Source organism: Oncorhynchus keta, chromosome 2 (genome assembly GCF_023373465.1).
Source record: "Oncorhynchus keta strain PuntledgeMale-10-30-2019 chromosome 2, Oket_V2, whole genome shotgun sequence".
Lineage (NCBI taxonomy): Eukaryota > Metazoa > Chordata > Actinopteri > Salmoniformes > Salmonidae > Oncorhynchus > Oncorhynchus keta.
This window is the reverse complement of record NC_068422.1, coordinates 25,274,854-25,296,566: the sequence shown is the minus strand read 5'-3', so window position 1 is coordinate 25,296,566 and position 21,713 is coordinate 25,274,854. Positions and strand designations below refer to the sequence as shown.

The following is a 21,713-nucleotide window of genomic DNA, read 5'->3' as shown; positions in this document are numbered from 1 at the left end:
TTACAGGAAGTTTCTCCCAGTGATTTGTTGTTGTATCCAAACACAATGTGATGTATGAGTAGATATATGGTTCTAGCTGCTCCTTCCAATTCATTTACACTTCAAAACCATTTGTACCTCAGAATCAACTGCACATATTCTATTGAATTATTATGGCAAACCACAATAGAAAATGGGATTTGCTGATGCTATTGATCTATGCTGTGTTGATGTTGCTCATGTTAAAGGCTAACTTCCCCTCCCTTAGTTTTCCATTCTTTAATCATGCATGATGAGGTTATAATGGCTCAGGCTCACCATGGCGTTTCATTGTAATCATTGTGTCAGAAAGTGAAAAAGAATCATAAATCGTGTCAAGATGAAAAATCCAAAGGAACTGCAAGTGAGAGATCGGCTACAGGCAGCACAGTCATTATGGACAAAATGTGAACCTTCAATTCACATCATCTGTTTCCAGGCTAATATGAAATATGTGAAGTAGAAATTGGATACATGAAGGGTACCTTTCTTCTATGCTGTTATATTTCACAGGATTTGTTTGATGAACACACAGAAGTGTTCAAATAATACATGAACATTTGAACCTTGTTCTTCAGCTCTTCAATTATGAGTCATCACAAACACAAACTTTTTGAAAGGGCCTTACCACTATTTTTCCCACTTTTTCTAAACACGTATGCTTCATGTGGGTACGAGCAAAGATGTTTGACCTTCGTACCCTTGAAGGACATATAGTGAATGAACTATGACACTGATTCCTATGACTCTTCACTCTATAGAACTCAATCAGGACAGAGAGGAAGAGGTGAAGCTCGAGGGTCCACCCCATCAAAATCTGTCCACGTGAGAATACAGTGATAAGCAGACCGATAAGCAGACTGATAAGCAGACCACCTGTCTTCCCGGCTTTGGGACAACGACTCCCATTGTTAGGGCAGAAGCTGACAAGACCATCTCGTCATTATAAACACCATCTCTGGAGAGGATCATACATTCCAGGGAACAAACTGTTCAGATACTGTACATTAGCTTTCAATACAGGTCTCATCTGTATCTCCCTTAACCCTTATGAACAGCACAGAACAGCCTTGAAAGAACCTGTCATACCTGATTTCCTGGCAGCACTAACAACACATTATTGAGTTAATACTTTAAAAATGTACTTTAGAGTTTCACAAATCACATTATAAGAGATGCATTAATATACTGCTCCTGAAGGGAGACACAGTTTGATTTTGTTTACTGACAAAATACATTTAGATTTTATCCCCTGATCCAACAATAAACTGGGTAATCCACTGACCCTTTCCACCTCCCATTAATCTGTCAGTTATATTTAGACATTATATGGGTTGGGCTTTAAACAGAGGGTTTATATCAGTAACTGGTTTACACACAGAAAATGTGAAACAAATATGTACTTTAGGAAAAAATGCGTAGTCAAATTCCCTCGCAAGGCAATGCGTTACATTTCATTCTCATAGCTGTTTATTTGCTTCAAATGAGAAAACAATTTAACACAAAACAGAATAGTCTTTGAATGAGGAAATAGAATATGGGAGCTGTTTCAAAAAACATGTGTGGAAGGACCATGGTCCATAATAATTGCTGATAAGTATTGCAGCCCTATGAAGTACTAAAAATAGGAATTTCAATTACCTCTGTGAGGTCTAATATCCACATTTTTCTTTCTTACCAGAGGCAATTATTAAACTCACTTTTACCAGGAAGCTAACACTGGACATAATTGCGGATGACAAATGGCATTGGCTTGTCTGAATCCTGAAAGGCGGCATTCCAACTAGCGCTGGTGATGTTGACACTTTTAGCCAGGAGAAATAGCAGGGATTATTAGCCCAGGGCTATACTCTGAACCAGCCTACTGTAGATTCAGAGGTATAGCCCTGGCCCCTCTCCATGTTGCTGTTAACACAGCACTATACCAATGTAGGCTACTCCTGTAAAAACACCAGCAGAGACAGAGGCGCTTGATCGGTATACTGACCTTTGTCACATTCATATCACTCAGTGTGGCAAAGACATTATTTTAAAGCTATGGTTGAGTTGCAAAACATGAACCATTGGTAGGTTACCCTGGATACTTATAGTACAATTATGTTGATACAAAACCTTGGTTCACTCCAGAAACCACCTCAGTGATTTAATCAGTACTGTACTTTGCTAGGTTGTGTTTGTTGAAACTAGAGGGCATTTCTCCTGCAAGTGTGAGAAAGAAAGAGAAACCACAAATTAACAAAGAAGGTTAAAGAGATTGTGGGGCTGTTGAAAAATAACCCTAGGAGAACCATTTTGTTCCAAATTGACCACACCTTAAAGTTAGAATCCTTAGTTGCTACATACAGCACATTCAGAAACCATTCAGACCCCTTGACTTTTTCCAATTTTTTTATGAAACAGCCTTATTCTAAAATGGATGAAATTAAAAATGTTCCTCATCAATAAACACACAATACCCCATAATGACAATGACAAATAAAAAAAAATTGCACATATATACAAATAAAGACAGAAATACCTTATTTACAGAAGTATTCAGATCCTTTGCTATGAGACTCGAAATTGAGCTCAGGTGTGTCCTGGTTCCATTGATCATCCTTGAGATGTTTCTACAACTTGATTGGAGTCCACCTGTGGTAAATTCAATTGATTGGATATGATTTGGAAAGGCTCACACCTGTCTATATAAGGTTCCACAGTTGACAGTGCATGTCAGAGGAAAAACCAAGCCTTGAGGTCGAAGGAATTAGAGCTCCAAGACAGGATTGTGTCGAGGCACAGATATGGGGAAGGGTACCAAAACATTCCTGCAGCATTGAAGGTCCTCACAAACATAGTAGCCTCCATCATTCTTAAATGGAAGAAGTTTGGAACCACCAAGACTCTTCCTAGAGCTGGCTGCCCGGGCCAAGCTGAGCAATTGCGGGAGGAGGGCCTTGGTCAGGGAGGTGACCAAGAATCCAATAGTGACTCTGACAGAGCTCCAGAGTTTCTCTGTGGAGATGGGAGAACCTTCCAGAATCTCAACCATCTCTGCAGCACTGCACCAATCAGGCCTTTATGGGTGAGTGGCCAGACGGAGGCCACTCCTCAGAAAAAAAGTACATGACAGCTTGGAATTGAAAGGAAACAAGATTCTCTGGTCTGATGAAACCAAGATTGAACTCCTCGGCCTGAATGCCAAGCATTACGTCTGGAGGAAACCTGGCACCAACGCTACAATGAAGTATGGTGGTGGCAGCATCATGCTGTGGGGATGTTTTTCAGCGGCAGGGACTGGGATCGAGGGAAAGATGAACGGAGCAAAGTACAGAGAAATCCTTGATGAAAACCTGCTCCAGAGCGCTCAGGACCTCAGACGGGGCGAAGGTTCACCTTCCAACAGGACAACGACCCGAAGCACACAGCCAAGACAACGAGGGAGTGGCTTCGGGACAAGTCTCTGAATGTCCTTGAGTGGCCCAGCCAGAGCCTGGACTTGAACCCGATCGAACATCTCTGGAGAGACCTGAAAATAGTTGTGCAGCGACGCTCCCCATCCAACCTGACAGAGGATGAGAGGATCTGCAGAGAAGAATGGTAGAAACTCCCCAAATACAGGTGTGTCAAGCTTGTAGCGTCATACGCAAGAAGACTCAAAGGTGTAATCGTTGCAAAATGTGCTTCAACATAGTACTGAGCAAAGGGTCTGAATACTTATGTAAATGTGATATTTCTGTTGTTTTTTTATACATTTGCAAACATTTCTAAACCTGTTTTTGCTTTGACATTATGGGATATTGTGTGTAGACTGATGAGAGAAAATAAAATAATTGTATACATTTTAGAATAAGGCTGTAACGTAACAAAATGTTGAAGAAGTCAAGGGGTCTGAATACTTTCCGAATGCACTGTACATTTTTTTCTTATAATTGAATGATACTAATTGATTCTTGAATAATATAACTTATAAATGCCTCATGAGCTTAGTTCAACTGTAATACCAAAAATATATACTTGATTTACTCCAATGTTTGTAAACATACACAGTATAGCCTCAAAAACATGAGTAGAACTGTAATTGTGATATCATGGATGGTCAGTCCTTGCATCCATAGCTCTGTCTATGAATTTGAGAGTGGTTATCCAGGCCCATACTTCAGCTTTTTACCAAAACAGAGGAGGGGTGACAGCTTTGTTATATTTTCAACAAAGGATTCTAGCTTTAATATCCCCTTTCCTTCACTAACCCATGCTAGTTAATAATTCACACACAGGGATATTGCATTTCCACATCCATCATCCCCGTGTCTGTTACATTCACACTGGGTTTTGATACACACCCGGTTGCACCTACCTAGTGAGAGCATTATAGATTTTCAATACATTACATAGGTTTACTGTCAAGAAATACTTTTACCCTTCTTGCAGTATAATTGTTATACTGCCAGATCTCATTATAAGATGTAATTTTGCAGTGCTTGTAATCATTTGAAAATCAGGAATTTGTGCCATTTTGTATTTGCAATAACAGTGGACTTTAATGTGTGGGGTTTTTATATAATTGAATGAAAATACCAGATGTTAAATCAGTTCAGAATGTTCCGCTGATAGTAAAATATATTCAGGTGGTGTTTGTCAACTTTGCGTTAAACCAGCTATTTGAAAATTACTATTTATTTTGTAACACATGCAATACAGTATGTAGTAGGACAAAATGAACATGACCATTTTCATAAACATGGAGGACCACACATGATTTCTAAAATGCGCTGCTGACATGGTTCAGAGCTGTTCTGTCATTTTTGGCCAAAATGGTGTGAACTGTTTCTCTCCGTATCTTAAGGACAATATACACTGAGTATACCAAACATTAGGAACACCTTCCTAATATTGAGTTGCACCCCCTCGTTTGCACTCAGAACAGATTACATTTGACGGGGGATGGACTCTACAAGGTGTCGAATGCGTTCCACAGGGATGCTGGCCCATGTTGACTCCAATGCTTCCCACAGTTGTGTCAAGTTGGCTGGATGTCCTCTGGATGGTGGACCATTCTTGATCCACACGGGAAACTGATGGGCATGGAAAAACCAAGCAGCATTGCAGTTCTTGACACTAACCGGTGCGCCTGGAACCTACTACCATGCCCTGTTCAAAAGGCACTGAAATATTTTGTCTTGCCCATTTACCCTCTGAATGGCACACATACACAATCCATGTCTCAATTGTCTCAAGGCTTTAAAAAAATCCTTCTTTAACCTGTCTCCTCCCTTTCGTCTACACTGACTGACATCAGTAACAGATCATAGCCTTCACATGGATTTACCTGGTCAGTCTATGTCATGGAAAGAGCAGGTGTCCTTAATGTTCCGTATACTCCGTGTAAGTGCAAATCATCAATCAATGTGGATTGTCTAACATGTTTGGACTGCTCTGAATATGCAGTTTTACATTTTGGCCACTAGAGAGCTGCAAGAATCCATCCATTTCATATCAGGTGGCAAACTCAAAATTAACATAAATGTATTTGGGACTGTGGCAGTGTGAGTGATTTGTACCATACTGTCTTTCATGATCTTATTATTGGAATAACATCCAATAAAAGTGATTTTAAAAGAAAAAGCTGAACTTTAGTAAAGTATTTGCAATGTGCCTACATTAAGTTGCAACCTGCCTTATGAGGACATGACTGGAATTCTAAGATCATTGTTATAGCTCGTGAAAGTTACACCACAGCAGACCCTTTCAAGTCGTGCTTTGAAAGAAGAGCATTCAAGATACTGTCTGATCAAAGTTCAAATAAATTCTTTATAAATGAGTGCTTTTATCTTGTCAGGGATTGTTTTAGTCCCTTTTGCAATACTCATCCCTTCCTTTAGTCTATGCGTTCCTAATGTTTGTGCTGCTATCATACATGCATTATGGTGGACTTTACATCCCTCCTAACATCACAGAGCAGAACAACGAACAGTATATGACAGCGATATAGCATTCCAAAGTAAAGCTTCATTTTGGTCAACTTTAATGTGAGAGAGACTGAGAGGGATCAATACTATATCAGCAATCATTTCACAAAATATTCCTTTTTGAAAATGCTGACCATTATTCCTAACATCTGGAGAATGTTGATTCCCTCAATCCCACTTGTGGAGAATTCTTAGAAATCACCAAATGGGCTATTTGTCTCCCTCCTTTGATCATCCTATCTGCCAAACACAGAACAAAATTATTAATCTATTATATCTTTTTAGTTAAAACATATATTTTTCATGTATTTCTCAAAGACAGACAAGTTCGCATTTTGGTTCAGAAAGCATACAGTTTATAGTATTTTGTCAGTGCATTGAAATACTGGTTACACTTCCAATGCAGGTTACGACAGTATTTATTTTACTTCTCCAAGGAGCATACATAGCTACATAACAAATATACTTAGTCTTGTCATTCAAATTTCAGACTCAAAGAGAATCTGCTGTATCTGTAAAGGGTTGCTCTGTGTAGCCTTATGCTTTGTAGTATGCTCTCCCTAAACTATGAGATCACAGAGCCTTTGAGTTTAGTGGGGATGTCTTTGTCCTTGGATTTTGGAACTTTCTCTCTTCCTCAGCCTCCCAGAGAGAGCACTTCACCGCAAGAAACCTAATCCATTATGACTTACCCCATCTTCTATTGTACACCATTATAGGCTACTATATTCAATGTGTGTGTGTGTGTGTGTGTGTGTGTGTGTGATTCTGCTGATCATATTGTTTAGATTGGTTGTCAACACATTCTAATCCAACAAGTAGAAGCTCACAACAAATCCATTGATTATTCATAGTCATACCCAAATAAGATGACTCAAACCATGAGCAGGCTTGAGGGAACATCTACATAATAACATATTTTCACATTTCCTTCCTATGGATTAACAAAATAAACATACGTGTGCAGTATTTGGCCGGCATGTCCCAAGTATTTATGATTTTCACAAATAGAACGGAGATTGACGTTGAATATTTCTGCCTTTTGTTGGAAGTCTATTGTGACAACTGTAATGGGTAAAGGATGTTGTGTAGATACAGTTTTTCGCAATCATGTACAAGCAATTTTGGGGTCTGTGTTGAATCATAGCGGTAGCAGAACAGCAATGATCAAATGCTCAAATACATTTCTTGCCTTAGTACCTGATTTGCAAATCTTATACCTTTTACAAAACGTTAAACACAAATGTTATCAGTGAATACAAAATTCATGGTTAAGTGTTTTGTTCACAAAATATTAACACATTGTTTCAATCAGAAGAGAAATGTGTGTAACTGTGTTCACTTTTTCCAGCAATCAGTAAATACTACTGCACGACACGCTAATTCACCACATCAGTGTCATACCATGTACAATATATGGAAAGATCTCTAGGCAATGGGGAACGTTGTTCTGATTTTTTCAATATTGCGGACATGCAGAGATGCAGAGAATGAAGTTAGGTTGCTTCTAAGTAACTTTGGTTTACTCCTAAGGCTTGGATTCAATCAGATCGAGTTAACCTGCTATAGCCTCATGGCAAAATGTGAACAAAAGCATGAGATGAGTTATAAAACAGCAAATGTTTTCCCCTGCCCCATGGCAAAAACTGCAAAATTAGAGGAAATTTGCTTTAAAACGGCAACATTTTCTCTTAGCCTCATGACAAAATGTGTAGCCGGAGATCAGTGCCCGGGGCCCTAAATGCGGTAATCTGGTCCTGGCAATAGTTGACAATCGCATTGCTGATGTTTTGGCGGTGTCAGAGGTGTAACTGCGTTAGAGCTGTCAAATCGGTGAGCAGCTGCTCTTTTACATTTACATTACATTTAAGTCATTTAGCAGACGCTCTTATCCAGAGCGACTTACAAATTGGTGCATTCACCTTATGACATCCAGTGGAACAGCCACTTTACAATAGTGCATCTAAATCTTTTAAGGGGGGGGGGGTGAGAAGGATTACTTTATCCTATCCTAGGTATTCCTTAAAGAGGTGGGGTTTCAGGTGTCTCCGGAAGGTGGTGATTGACTCCGCTGTCCTGGCGTCGTGGGGGAAGTTTGTTCCACCATTGGGGGGCCAGAGCAGCGAACAGTTTTGACTGGGCTGAGCGGGAACTGTACTTCCTCAGTGGTAGGGAGGCGAGCAGGCCAGAGGTGGATGAACGCAGTGCCCTTGTTTGGGTGTAGGGCCTGATCAGAGCCTGGAGGTACTGAGGTGCCGTTCCCCTCACAGCTCCGTAGGCAAGCACCATGGTCTTGATCATTGTCATGAAGTCACACCCATCTCACTTGCTTTAGATGTTCAGAACAATCAAGTTTAGGCTATATTGACAAAATAATTATGATTTCTATCAGCCTAATCAAGGTGTAGATTACTGTACATCTCACATTCCAGTGTTCGAACTTGTGAACAAGGTTGCATGAGATTTCTCTGAATGTGACTCCAGTGCAGCCAATGTCAATGCCTGCTTTAGGTATAATGGCAGGAGCATCTTCTGGATGTGACAGCTCTAACGTAGTTCCACCTTCGACATCGCCAAAACAACCGCTATGTGCATGTCGGCTAAAGCGGATCTGATTGAATAGAGCCCTGAGTCATTGTTTTTGATATTGTGACCTTCCGTTATAAAGCTTTGTGGATTGAGGCCAATACATTCATATCAGTTGTTTCTTCATTTCATTCACCTTTCCTTATTTATATTGTGGATTATGTTTCTGTGCACCAATAAAAGCTGTTGATACATTTTTCATAAGGAAATATCAAGTCTGAAATTTCAAAGTGGAAATTGCAAACTTTAGAAGCCTTTTTAAGTGTCCTGCATTATAGGAAAGTTATCCTGCAACAGGGTAGTCAAATAAAAATCCTACATATGTATAATATAGTTTGGTGAATTTATTTATGTTTTGAGAAGACAATTGCATTTTGAAAACACATTTACTGTTTAGCAAAATGTCTCCTGGACCACATTGTTCCAATAAATGCTTGTAGGATTGAGAAAAACTATAATATCAGGAATGCCTTGAGGTGTTTGATTCGTGTAAGACGTCTCTTGCTTTTCGCTACACTCGCATTAACATCTGCTAACCATGTGTATGTGACAAATACAATTTGATTTGATTTGATTTGCTTTACATACATTCAACCGAATTCCAGACTGGCCATGCAGTTCTCACCTGCCACACGTGTTGTCAAAATATGTATAGTAAAATAAATAGAATACTAATGACAAGACAAGGACACAACACATGTATAGCCTAAGAAATGGCATTTCATTCATATAAAAGAGGTGCATTGTGTTGCCTATCTTCACCCAACTGCTTGCTTCCAAATGGACAGTGGGGGAGGGAGGAACATTTTCGGTGTTGCCTACTACAACATCGTATTATCATAACAGTGTAGAGATTTGTTGTTTGCGAATAGTCTGTCCTGTGATATGGCCAATCATGTTTCAGAGGGGCGGGAATCACCACGCAGTCCCTCTGTAGCTAAGGTGGGTGGTTCTTCAGGAGGGAGTAACGATTGAGCGGGATTTGGGGAGATGTGTTTATAGCTCTGAATTCCTTTCAATTCTCAGTCAAGAAATTTGAGAGATTCCTTAAGGCTTTTCTTGCGGTGCCTATAAAGACAATTACCAAGTGGAAGAGAGACGCGCATTCCGAAGCTCATCACTTTTGTCGACTCACCTGCACAAGCGGTGAACAGGAGAGGCACTTGCCATGGATCAGGAGAAATACTTACCGGAGCTGATGGCCGAAAAAGATACGCTGGACTCCTCGTTTGTTCATGCGATGCGTCTGCTTGCCGAAGGTAACGGGTCATTATGTTGGCTGGTTCTGAATGTCAATTATCAATCAATGCGTTGTAGATGATTTCACGGGTTTTGTCTACTAGTCCATTGTGTTCACAGGCATCAGTCACACTGTATTTGTGGAGATGAAGGGGTGGATACCTGTACTGATTAGCTACTGCGTATTTGTTGAGCACAATACTGTAAATAGTGGATTTATCTGTAATAATGAACCAGACTAATGTAACCTAAGGTGTGTTAAAATTAATTAGGTAGCCAAGCTATTATAACTTATTTATTCATCGGTGTTGGCAGTGCCATCCGAGAGAGAATACAGGACATTTTACTGGATTTGTAAGGGAGACAGATCGTCAGAGAAACTTTCCCCAAGTTAAATTCAATGTCGACCTCAATTCCGTCTTACTAAATAGTACTATTTTTCCGCGAATATATGACAGCTTGTCACTTCATGTCAGACTATCGTCACAGACGCTCAGATGAAGATAAGACGCACACGCACACACACACACACACACACACACACACACACACACACACACACACACACACACAATATTTAAATAGAGACTTGACTGTTTGAATGGCAAGTGGGGTTAAGTGTTCTTACACTTTTAAAACGGGGTGAGGGGTGTGTTCCTACAGAACATTTGACCTTGGTGATTCCTTTATAGTGGGGCTTTGCCATCCTATACATTCCCATCCCTGAGAAGTAGCCTAACTATTGCCCCCAATGGACCAATCCATAGAAGCAGAGATTTTATGCTTCAGTGGTGCTGATGGGTGACTTTGGCATCAGGAGATCTTCAGGGCTGTCTTTTACAGAGTGGTTTTGACCTCAGTGAAATATCAAATGTGACGTGTTCCAAAACACTTCACATGTGAAAACATGGTTTTGAATCATTCACATGTGACATTTCACATTTGCAAACTCATTTTCACATGATTTTACATGTGAAACGTCACAATGCCAAAAATAACAGCAATGGCTAACAGTGTTGTTTCATGTTATCACATCATGATTTCAAGCTAAACATTGCCTGGAATTAAGTTAATCATCACGCGATTATCTGACAACACCAACTAAAAAGTAACAGTGCTCAGGGACACTTGACATTAGGGCTAGATTTAATCAGATCAAGCACGCGATTGCTGACACCTGCATAGCTGTTGTTTTGGCGGTGTCAGAGGTGTAACTGCGTTAGACCTGTTAAACTGGTGAGCAGCTGCTCGTGTGGTCATTGTCACAAAGCTACACCTGTCCTCCTCGGGTTAGAATTCTAGAACGAGGAAGTGTAGGCTATATAGAAATAATGACACTTAAATTTTAAATCATTAAAGAAAATTAGGATTTCTATCAGCCTAATCGAGATGTAGATTACATATCACAGTGTTCCAACTTCTAAACAAGGCTGCATGGAATTAGTCTTAGTACAGCTCTGTGCAGCCAATTGCAATGTCCGCTTTAGGTTTCATGCCAGGGAGTCACTTGTGGATTTGACAGCTCTAACCGGCGCCACCAAAACAACCACAATGTAGGTGTCCGTTAGCGCAGAGCTGATAGAATCTAGCCCGAAATGTGCATAAATGCTCTCGGGATTTGAAAATCGAAACCTTTTGGTCCGGAGCGCATTAATGTCTCAGCAATGCCACCAGATGGTTATTTGTTAACAAGAACATATATCCACACACTCTTTAATATGTGTACGGTTGCAGTAGAGTGTTGTTCCCTGATGTACAAAAAGGCCAAAGATACACATAAGAGGGACCTTCTGGGTGGTGCAGTGGCTGTGCCACCAGAGATTCTGGTTTCGAGCCCAGGCTCTGTCGCAGCTGGCCACGACCGGGAGGCCCACAGGGCGGTGCACAATTGGCCCAGCGTCATCCGGGTTAGGGAGGGTTTGGCTGGCAGGGATATCCTTGTCCCATTGCGCACTAGTGACTCCTGTGGCAGTCCTGGCGCAGTGCATGCTGACACGGTCGCCAGGTGTACGGTGTCTCCTCTGACACATTGGTGCGGCTGGGTTACGGGTTGGATGTGGATTATGTCAAGACGCAGTGCGGCTTGGTTGGATTGTGTTTCGGAGGACGCATGGCTCTCGACCTTCGCCTCTCCCGAGTCCGTACGGGAGTTGCAGCGATGAGACAAGACTGTAACTACCAATTGGGGAGAAAAAAAGGGGGGAGATACATAAGGTACCTTCAGAGGTACACATTGGAACTCACACGGTACTGGTCAATACATTTTAGGGTACATGTGGGGGCAATCTAGCATAATTTTAAAATTCTCTACCCGATATAGTCAATATAATGCTGCGTTTGTAACCATGTGGGAGGTGGGAATTCACCAATTGTGAATTTGTGAATACCAGTTCAATGCATTCATGTGCTTTGAACTCATTGAGAAACGCCAATTGGCTAATGGCCAACAAGCTGTGTCAACCATTAACTTAAAGTACAGCTATCATGCTTGTAAAGAAAATGTAGAGTTCAAAAACCATATTAATAGATAGCTTTTTATATATAATGTTTTGTTGTTAGATTTAACTGCCGGAAATTGCTGTTATCAAGGTAATTTCCTTAGTAGGTGATCAGCATGTGGAAGAGGTTAGCATGTGGGAGAAGTTCCCACTAGTACTTGGTTACGAACATAGCATTAGGTACACTCATTACTGCACTTTGAAATGTAGGTGGGGGCAATGTGTTGGCAGTGGCTCATTAGCATATTTGGGGGTAAGGTCTAAAATATATTATATTTGTTCCAACAATCAGTGGATGTGTTGAACCAGTTTAAGTGGTTTTATCGTTATGTTGATGAAGTTAAAGCACTTCTTGTGACACTGTTGGTTTTGCAATCTTTGTAAGAACATGTGATGCTCAAGCGCTGCGCAGTTAAATGTGTACTGTGCATTTTCAACAAGTTTAATGATTCATAGGAAGTTCATAGTTATAAGTCGGTTATTGTAAAATTCACAGTATCTTATTGTAGCTAATCCATCACTCACTGACTTGACGGTTCGGCAGGTAAGGGAGCATCACAGTTACATGGTGATTAGCAATACATTTAATATCATATGGTTCTTTGGTATCACATGGACTTCTGTCAGCCTTTAACAAGGTGGCAGAACTGACAGTGTACAAAATGTATGTTTATGAATACCCTAGATAGAACACATTAACTGGAATGACATTCCCTTTCATGGGAGACCAAAAGATAGGTTGCCACTGTTGCTGCCAATCAGCAAGTGATGTGCATGTTGTCAGGAGAAATGTCAGTACGTTATTGTGACTTTTACAGTAACTTACTGACAAGATGTTTCCAGTTAAGAAATATCAAATTCACAGTAACAAGCTGCCGTTACTGGAAACAGCACAATAGTCTCATTACAGTGCAGTTCATTACTGACAAATTCTCTGACCAAGGAGGTACTCAACTTGCATTGGCATAACCATCAAACCCTTAAACTGATACAACACTTCCACTGATGGTTGACATTAATATTTGACCACTCCCCCAAACATGCTAATGAGACCAAACCAGTACATTGCCCCCACCTTTAATGGAAAGTGCAGTGATGTTCGTAACTAACAGTATATTTAAAATATTGGGTAGGAAAATCTCCCATGCCTACAAGGTACCGAACTGTACCATTTGAGTGTATATGTGTACCTGTGAAGTGTACCTTTGACCTTTTTGTAACCCAGTGTACAACAATGTACCCTAACCATACCCTTATTTTTTGAGAGTGTGTTCCAAGCAGTAAGGAGGAACCTGGTGGCACTGTAGAAACATCAATGCACTCCTACTCAAGACATTGCAAGTTCAAATCCCCAAAGAATGCCCTTGAGTCCTGATAGTTTTATAATGATGTTATGTTGCTGGGGATAATTGTACAATTATTTACTTGATTCTGGGCAGCTTTTAGCAAAGTGCAGAAATGCAGTCTTGCCAATAAGTCTGTGGCCATATCTCTTTCACACTCAAAGATCTTGTGGTGTCGTTTCACTGTAGCAGGACATTTCAGTTTGCTCGTGACCAAGAGGTTATTAACTCAAATTCAATTTAAGGATGAGTCCCAATTGTGTTTAAAGTACAAGTTGTTATAGTAATTGACAGAAGAATACAGCAGCATACTGTTATTTTAAAGAAATAAACAGCTTCAAGTTGTTGTATACGTTTACATTATTTTTATTGCAACTTTAGGCAAAGTGCAGAAATGTATTATTGGCAATACATAGCCAATATATAGCCAATCTCCATTATGTCCATAGACCTGGTGCTTCAGCAGGATCTTCAGGAAGCTAGCAACCAAGAGGGAGTTCAAATCCCAAGTGAGGTTTAGTCCCAAATAATCATCATACTGTCCTTTAACATTAACACCTTTTAATGTATTTTCACAGCAACTTGATGAAAACCTCCAGGGGACCATGACACAACATTCTGAGAATATCCTAAAAACATATTTGGGGATGTCCATGGAACAAACATTGAACTAGACAAAACCTGCAGCGGGACCATGATCATTTAAATTGAATGTATGTCAATTAAATGACATTTGACATCTGGGCTTTCACATGTGCCCAAATTTTGTCACGTGTAATTTCATGTTCTCACATGTTGAAATTTTGCATCCCAGTGTTGTCAAATTTATTTCAAATTGATTTAACATGGGATCACATGAAATTCATGTGGTCTTACCGTAAGAGTCAGCTTGTTCAGCAATTTAATAAGACAAAAAGAGTTGTAATTCAGAAGCTGACAACTAGACCTCTAAGCCATGTGTCAATACTGTCTTTAAAAAAGGTGTGCCTCTATTACCCTTGGTACAAACGTGCTATTGCCTCCGCTGCTACCACACTGTATCAGCAAAAAAAAAAATCAGCCTCTTGAGGTTGAAGAGGCGCTGTTGCGCCTTCTTCACCACACTGTCTGTGTGCGTGGACCATTTCAGTTTGTCGGTGATATCTACACCGAGGATCTTAAAACTTTCCACCTTTTCCACTGCCGTGGAAAATTTGAGAACAAATCTGTAATGTAATAAAATGTGGAAAAAGTCAAGGGGTCTGAATACATTCCGAAAGCACTGTATACGTTTTGCTTACATAATCTATGTATTATGAGTATAAATTAATGTAAATCATTGCATATAAAAATCAGAATAGCCTATCGGGATTTTAAGATTAGACCAGCTATTACTAATGTCTGAAGGGGAGAAAATAGTCCATGTGTGTGTAAATTGCTCCTTCCCATTAACTGGTAGAAATAATTAGCAGGTGATAATCTACTGGGTTGATCAGGGTCTCTCTTCCCACATTGCGATTCTGTAAGGAATTCCACAAAGGTTCTAATCAGTCATTTGCATGGAGACAATTTAATTGGCAGTGGACATTTGTCTTAAGGAGCCACTGCATGTGATAAGAGTGTATCACATCATAAGATTTTAAAGGTTTACTCACAGGGATGTAGACATGTTTGCTATTTGCTGGTGGAGTTGCACAGAGCACCTTAAAGGGGCTGTGCATATTTGTTTTGTTGTGCTTGTCAGGAAGTGGTAAATAGTAGTGTCCTACAGATGAGATGGGAAGTCCCAGAGACAAAAAGCTATTGGTTCCCTGCGATGTGAGACTGCCATTCACCTGGACTGATTCTGTATCAATGCTCACCAGTGTTCTTCAGTATAGTTATAGATCTTGTGTGGTGTGCTTCTATCTGTAATGCACTCACCTTGAGAGAGCCAGTGTGCACATTCAATTTCACCTTCTCAGACAAGAGGTAGCCTACCTCTCACTGAAGCAAGTGTTTCTATGTGCTTAGCAGATGACACGAGGAATGTGCTTAGCAGAGGACCTGAGGAATGTGCTTGGCAGAGGACCTGGGGAAAGTGCTTAGCAGAGGACCTGGGGAATGTGCTTAGCAGAGGACCTGGGGAATGTGCTTAGCAGAGGACCTGGGGAATGTGCTTAGCAGAGGACCTGGGGAATGTGCTTAGCAGAGGACCTGGGGAATGTGCTTAACAGAGGACCTGGGGAATGTGCTTAGCAGAGGACCTGGGGATGGTGTAATGAGTTATAGTGCATTCAATACATTTATAGTGGTTGGCTGGCCTGTGGCATTCAACCCTTTGTGCCCCCATAGATGATGCCAAACATAGTGAACCTCAATTGCTTCAGGTGTATTATAAACTGGGGTGGTTCGAGCCCTGAATGCTGATTGGCTGAAAGCTGTGGTATAAGCAATAAGGCACAAGTGGGTGTGGTATATGGCCAATATACCATGGCTAAGGGCTGTTCTTATGCACTACGTAACATGGAGTGTCTGGATAAATCCCTTAGCCGTGCTATATTGGCCATATACCACAAACCCCAAAGGTGCCTTATTGCTATTATAAACTGGTTACAAACGTAATTAGAACAGGAAAAATACATGTTTTGTCATACCCATGGTATACAGTCTCATATAACATGGGTTTCAGACAATAAGTATTCAGGTACACTATAGGCCACATACCACACCCGCTCGGGCCTTATTGCTTAAATATAGGATAGGAAAGTAATGATATGAATAACACTGTGGTGGTCGAAATTGGAGCTTGCTATGGCTCACGGCATGTGCATTTATATGAATTGATAATTGCAGAGTTAGTTTTCATTATTGCACATTATTGTGTACTGTGCATAGTACTGCACTATTATATATGTTGGAAGTTATATTCATCATGCTAGGAGATACCATTCCCTCTACTTTGGTGGTCAATGTGTCAAAGAGGTGGTAAAAGGTATCATGGAATTATACACTGAGTGCACCAAACATTAGGAACACCTTTCTAATATTGAGTTGCATTTCCTACCTTTTGCCCTCAGAACAGCCTCAATTTCCAGGGCATGGACTCTACAAAGTTTCGAAAGCGTTCCACGGATTCTGGCCTATGTTGACTTCAATGTTTCCCACAGTTGTATCAAGTTGGCTGGATGTCCTTTGGGTGGTGGACCATTCTTGATACACAAGAGAAACTGTTGAGTGTGAAAAACCCAGAAGCGATGCAGTTCTTGACACAAACCGGTGCGCCTGGCACCTACTACCGATTTTCCCTCAAATTTTTTCCACCACTGAGACAATTTCAGGTCTGCTGAGTGCAGACTTGAACATTGTGAAAATCCGGTGTAACTTCCAACACGCGTTTACTGTTAACACTGAGGCTGTACCCACAAGTTACAGTTTTAAAAGTGACCATGTAGGCTACTGTGGCTATTTGATCATAATGTAGGCCTACCAGAGTGGCCTACCATCAATAACAACTGAGAAAATGCATCCCATAACATTTTAACACATAAATAAATAGCTGTTCTATCATTCAGCCTACAGTAGCAGCCAATGTGTGGTGTTCAATGTAGATCTACATTCCATGAGACTAGAAAAAAACATACAGGGCTTGACATTAAGTTGTTTATCCACTTGTCCTTCAGATGAGGAGGTGACTGAAAATGATGTTGTGTTGTTTGATGCAAGAAACCACTTACATAAAAAGCACTATTATTGTCGTACCATTATTACAAAGAATCACACAAATTATACTACCCTCTGCCTATTGGCTACTTAGCTTGTTCAAACTGCCCCTTTAAGACAAAAAGCTATTTTACCTGAGCTTTTTACTCTATAACTAACTAGCAAAGATATGAACAAAATGTGCACATGTGGCTACATGCAGCTCTCGCTTTGATCTCAAAACAAGCGCATCTACTCACGACCGCTCATGCTGTAAACGCAATCCAGATCAAAGTAAATGGCACAGATCCATACATGCCAAGGGCTATGTGGTGTGATTTATGGTGGCGAAAAACACGAATCGAACCGCATTATTTCTGCCTCATGCACAAATTAATGTTGTTACTCTTACAAACAGAGAAAGTGAAATATTCCTTGACATTAAAAAATACCCAAACTGGTAATAATAACAACAGCGCAAGCCTATATATACACATTCCTACTCATTCATTACTGCTGCAGTGCTTGTTGTAGTGCTGAGTGGAAATAGGAAGAACACAAATTTTATGGCTTGTTTAAGTGTTGAATACAAAGTGTTGACAGTGCTGAGTAAATCCTAAACATGAACTCATTCATAAAAACAGCAGCTCTTTGACATATTCGTTGACAGTCTCTCTCTAGTCATGGTTTTAAAAGATTTGAAATCTCACAGTATAAACTTTGCTGTAGCTTTCTTTTATGCCTGCTACGTTACTCCAGACACAGTAATCTGAGCCAACTGATTGGCCAGCGGTAGGCCTATAATGCACTTGATTTGCTTTCAGGGCCCGCCGGGAAGGCAGAGTTTGTACCTTCAGACACATTAAATGTTCAAAATGGCAACAGTTCGCCTTCCCGGCACGCAACCTGAGATGAATAAAAAATTAAAACACAAGGCTTAATCGTTGGGATATTTACAGAATTGTTTGGCGATTGACTAGGAATGCACTGGAGATCGACCAGTCAATCACGATCGACAGGTTGGTGACCGCTGCTCAGGAAAGTATTCTGTGTCACTCTTGCCCATTCACCCTCTGAATGGTACACATACGCAATTCATTTCTCAATTGTCTCAAGGCTTTTGTCACATGCGCCGAATACAACAGGTGTAAAACTTACCTTGAAATGCTTACTTTACAAGCCCTTAACCAACAATGCAGAGTTAAGAAAATATTTACTAAACTACATGTAGGTGTGGGTGAACTGACTATGCATAAATAATAAACAGCAAGTAGCAGCAGCTTTGAAAAAGGGGGGAGGGGAGTCAATGCAAATAGTCCGGGTAGCCATTTGATTAACTGTTCAGCAGTCTTATGGCTTGGTGGTAGACGCTGTTAAGGAGCCTTTTGGACCTAGACTTGGCGCTCCGGTACTGCTTGCCGTGCGGTAGAGGAGAGAACAGTCTATGACAGGGGTGGCTGGAGTCTTTGACAAGTTTTTGGGCCTTCCTCTGATACTGCCTGTTATATAGGTCCTGGATGACAGGAAGCTTGGCCCCCGTCATGTACTGGGCCGTCCGCACTACCCTCTGTAGCGCATTGCGGTCGGATACCGAGCAGTTGCCATACCAGGCGGTGATGCAACCAGTCAGGATGCTCTCGATGGTGCAGCTGTAGAACTTTTTGAGGATCTGAGGACCCATGCCAAATCTTTTCAGTGTCCTGAGGGGGAATAGGCATTGTTGTGCCCTCTTCACAACTGTCTTGGTTTGTTTGGACCATGATAGTTTGTTGGGGATGTGGACACCAAGGAACTTGAAGCTCCAGTACAGCCCTGTCGATGAGAATGAGGGTGTGCTCGGTCCTCCTTTTCCTGTAGTCCACAATCATCTCCTTTGTCTTGATCACATCAAGGGAGAGGTTTGTGTCCTAGCACCACACTGCCAGGTCTCTGACCTCCTCCCTATTGGCTGTCTCATCGTTGTCAGTGAATAGGTCTAATACCGTTATGTCGTCTGCAAACTTAATTATGGTGTTGATGGGAGTACAGGAGGGGACTAAGCACGCACCCCTGAGGGGCCCCCGTGTTGAGGATCAGCATGGCATATGTGTTGTTGCTTACCCTTACCACCTGGGGCAGCCCATCAGGAAGTCCAGGATCCAGTTGCAGAGGTAGGTGTTTAGTCCCAGGGTCCTTAGCTTAGTGATGAGCTTTGAGGGCACTATGGTGTTGAACGCTGAGCATTAGTCAATGAAGAGCATTCTCACATAGGTGTTCCTTTTGTCCAGGTGGGAAAGGGCAGTGTGGAGTGCAACAGAGATTGCATCATCTGTGAATCTGTTGGGGTTGGATGCGAATTGGAATGGGTCTAGGGTTTCTGGGATGATGGTGTTGATGTGAGCCATGACCAGCCTTTCAAAGCACTTCATTACTACAGACATGAGTGCTACGAGTCGTTAGTCATTTAGGCAGGTTACCTTGGCGTTCTGGGCACAGGCACTATGGTGGTCTGCTTGAAACATGTAGGTATTACAGACTCGGTCAGGGACAGGTTGAAAATGTCAGTGAAGCCACTTGCCAGTTGGTCATGGCATGCTATGACTACACGTCCTGATAATCCGTCTGGCCTTGTGAATGCTGACCTGTTTAACTGTCTTATTCACATCGTCTACAGAGAGCTTCATCACACAGTTGTCCGGAACAGCTGGTGCTCTCATCCATGCTTCACTGTTTTTTTGCCTTGAAGCACGCATATACGTTTTTTAGTTTGTCTGGTAGGCTCAGGTCACTGGGCAGCTCACGGCTGGGCTTCCCTTTGTAGTCCGTAATAGTTTGCAAGCCCTACCACATCTGACGAGCCTCAGAGCCGGAGTAGTAGGATTCAATCTTAGTCCTGTATTGAATCTTTGCCTGTTTAATGGCTCGTTGGAGGGCATTGCAGGCTTTCTTATAAAAGTCTGGGTTAGAGTCCTACTCCTTTAACTTCTTGCGTCGAGCCAACCCGGATCCGGGATCATGACTACAGCCTCAAGCTCATTACCATAACGCAACGTTAACTATTCATGAAAATCGCAAATGAAATGAAATCAATATGCTAGCTCTCAAGCTTAGCCTTTTGTTAACAACACTGTCATCTCAGATTTTCAAAAATATGCTTCTCAACTATAGCAAACTAGCATTTAGCATTTAGCTTTAGCATTTAGCATTAGCAGGCAACATTTTTACAAAAACCAGCAAAAACATTCAATAAATCATTTACCTTTGAAGAACTTAGGATGTTTACAATGAGGAGACTCTCAGTTAGATAGCAAATTTTCCGTTTTCCTGAAAGATTAGTTGTGCAGGAGAAATCGGTCCGTTTTCTGCGTCATGTTTGGCTACCAAAAAAAAGAAAATTCATTCATCCAAACGCCAAACTTTCTTCCACATTAACTCCATAATATCGACTGAAACATGGTAAACGTTGTTTAGAATCAATCCTCAAGGTGTCTTTCACATATCTCTTCATGATATATCATTCCTGGAAGTCTCATCTCTGTCTCAATCACATGGATGAATGCGAGCAGCTTGAAGATTACGCAACAATTTCAACAAAGGACACCGGGCGGACCCCTGGTAAATGTAGTCTCTTATGGCCAATCTTCCAATGATATGCCTACAAATACGTCACAATGCTGCAGACAACTTGGAGAAACGATAGAAAGGGCAGGCTAATTCGTGGCGCTTTCACAGCCATATAAGGAGACAATGGAAAACAGAATCCTGCTCATTTCCTGTTTGAAGTTGCATCTTGGTTTCGCCTGTAAGATCAGTTCTGGGGCACCCACAGATAATATCTTTGCAGTTTTGAAAATGTCAGAGTTTTCTTTCCAAAGCAGGCAATTATATGCATAGTCGAGCATCTTTTTGTGACAAAATATTGCGCTTAAAACTGGCACGTTGAACTGGTTAAAGCATCAGCTCTACCCTTTAGATCATTGCGGATGTTGCCATTAATCCATGACTTCTGATTGGGGTATGTACGTACAGTCTTCTTTTTATTGGCTGTGTCTCAATCCATAACATCCCCCTATGTTGGCCTTCCGCATCTGTGATGGAAGATGGCCGAGCTACAGCGGTGTTTGTTAGACCATGAGACAGCTCGAAAATGGGTCTTCTCATGAAAACCTGTGTAGCGTCTGAACGCCTTGGCCTACTACTGTGACGACTTTATGGAAAGGTGAGAAAATGATGGTATTCTCCGTTTTGCGCTACAACCCCCATACGTGTCACGGGACTCGTTTGAACGTAACCCATACAAATTAATGGATATATGAAGGTAATTTTGTGCCAACAAAAATAAGGGGTTAAATGTGTAAAAAAAAAATATATAGGACAGACACTAAAAAACCTTAATCCTTATGATTTATTTTTGACTGTCTTTCCTGACAATTATGAATATG

The 21,713-nt window shown here is 41.1% G+C and overlaps 1 protein-coding gene across 2 annotated transcripts in view; it reads left to right on the top strand.

The window, feature by feature from the left end:
* Nucleotides 1–9,486: 9,486 nt before the first annotated feature.
* Nucleotides 9,487–21,713, top strand: part of LOC118398544 (KH domain-containing, RNA-binding, signal transduction-associated protein 2-like) — a 123,076-nt gene continuing 110,849 nt past the window's right edge. The window contains exon 1 of one of the 2 annotated variants that reach the window (XM_035794006.2): nucleotides 9,487–9,811. In XM_035794006.2, coding sequence (XP_035649899.1) covers nucleotides 9,721–9,811 — 91 coding nt within the window. In that variant the 5' untranslated portion in view covers nucleotides 9,487–9,720. The remainder of the gene's footprint in view (nucleotides 9,812–21,713) is intronic. The other variant, XR_008074966.1, reaches the window with a different exon arrangement.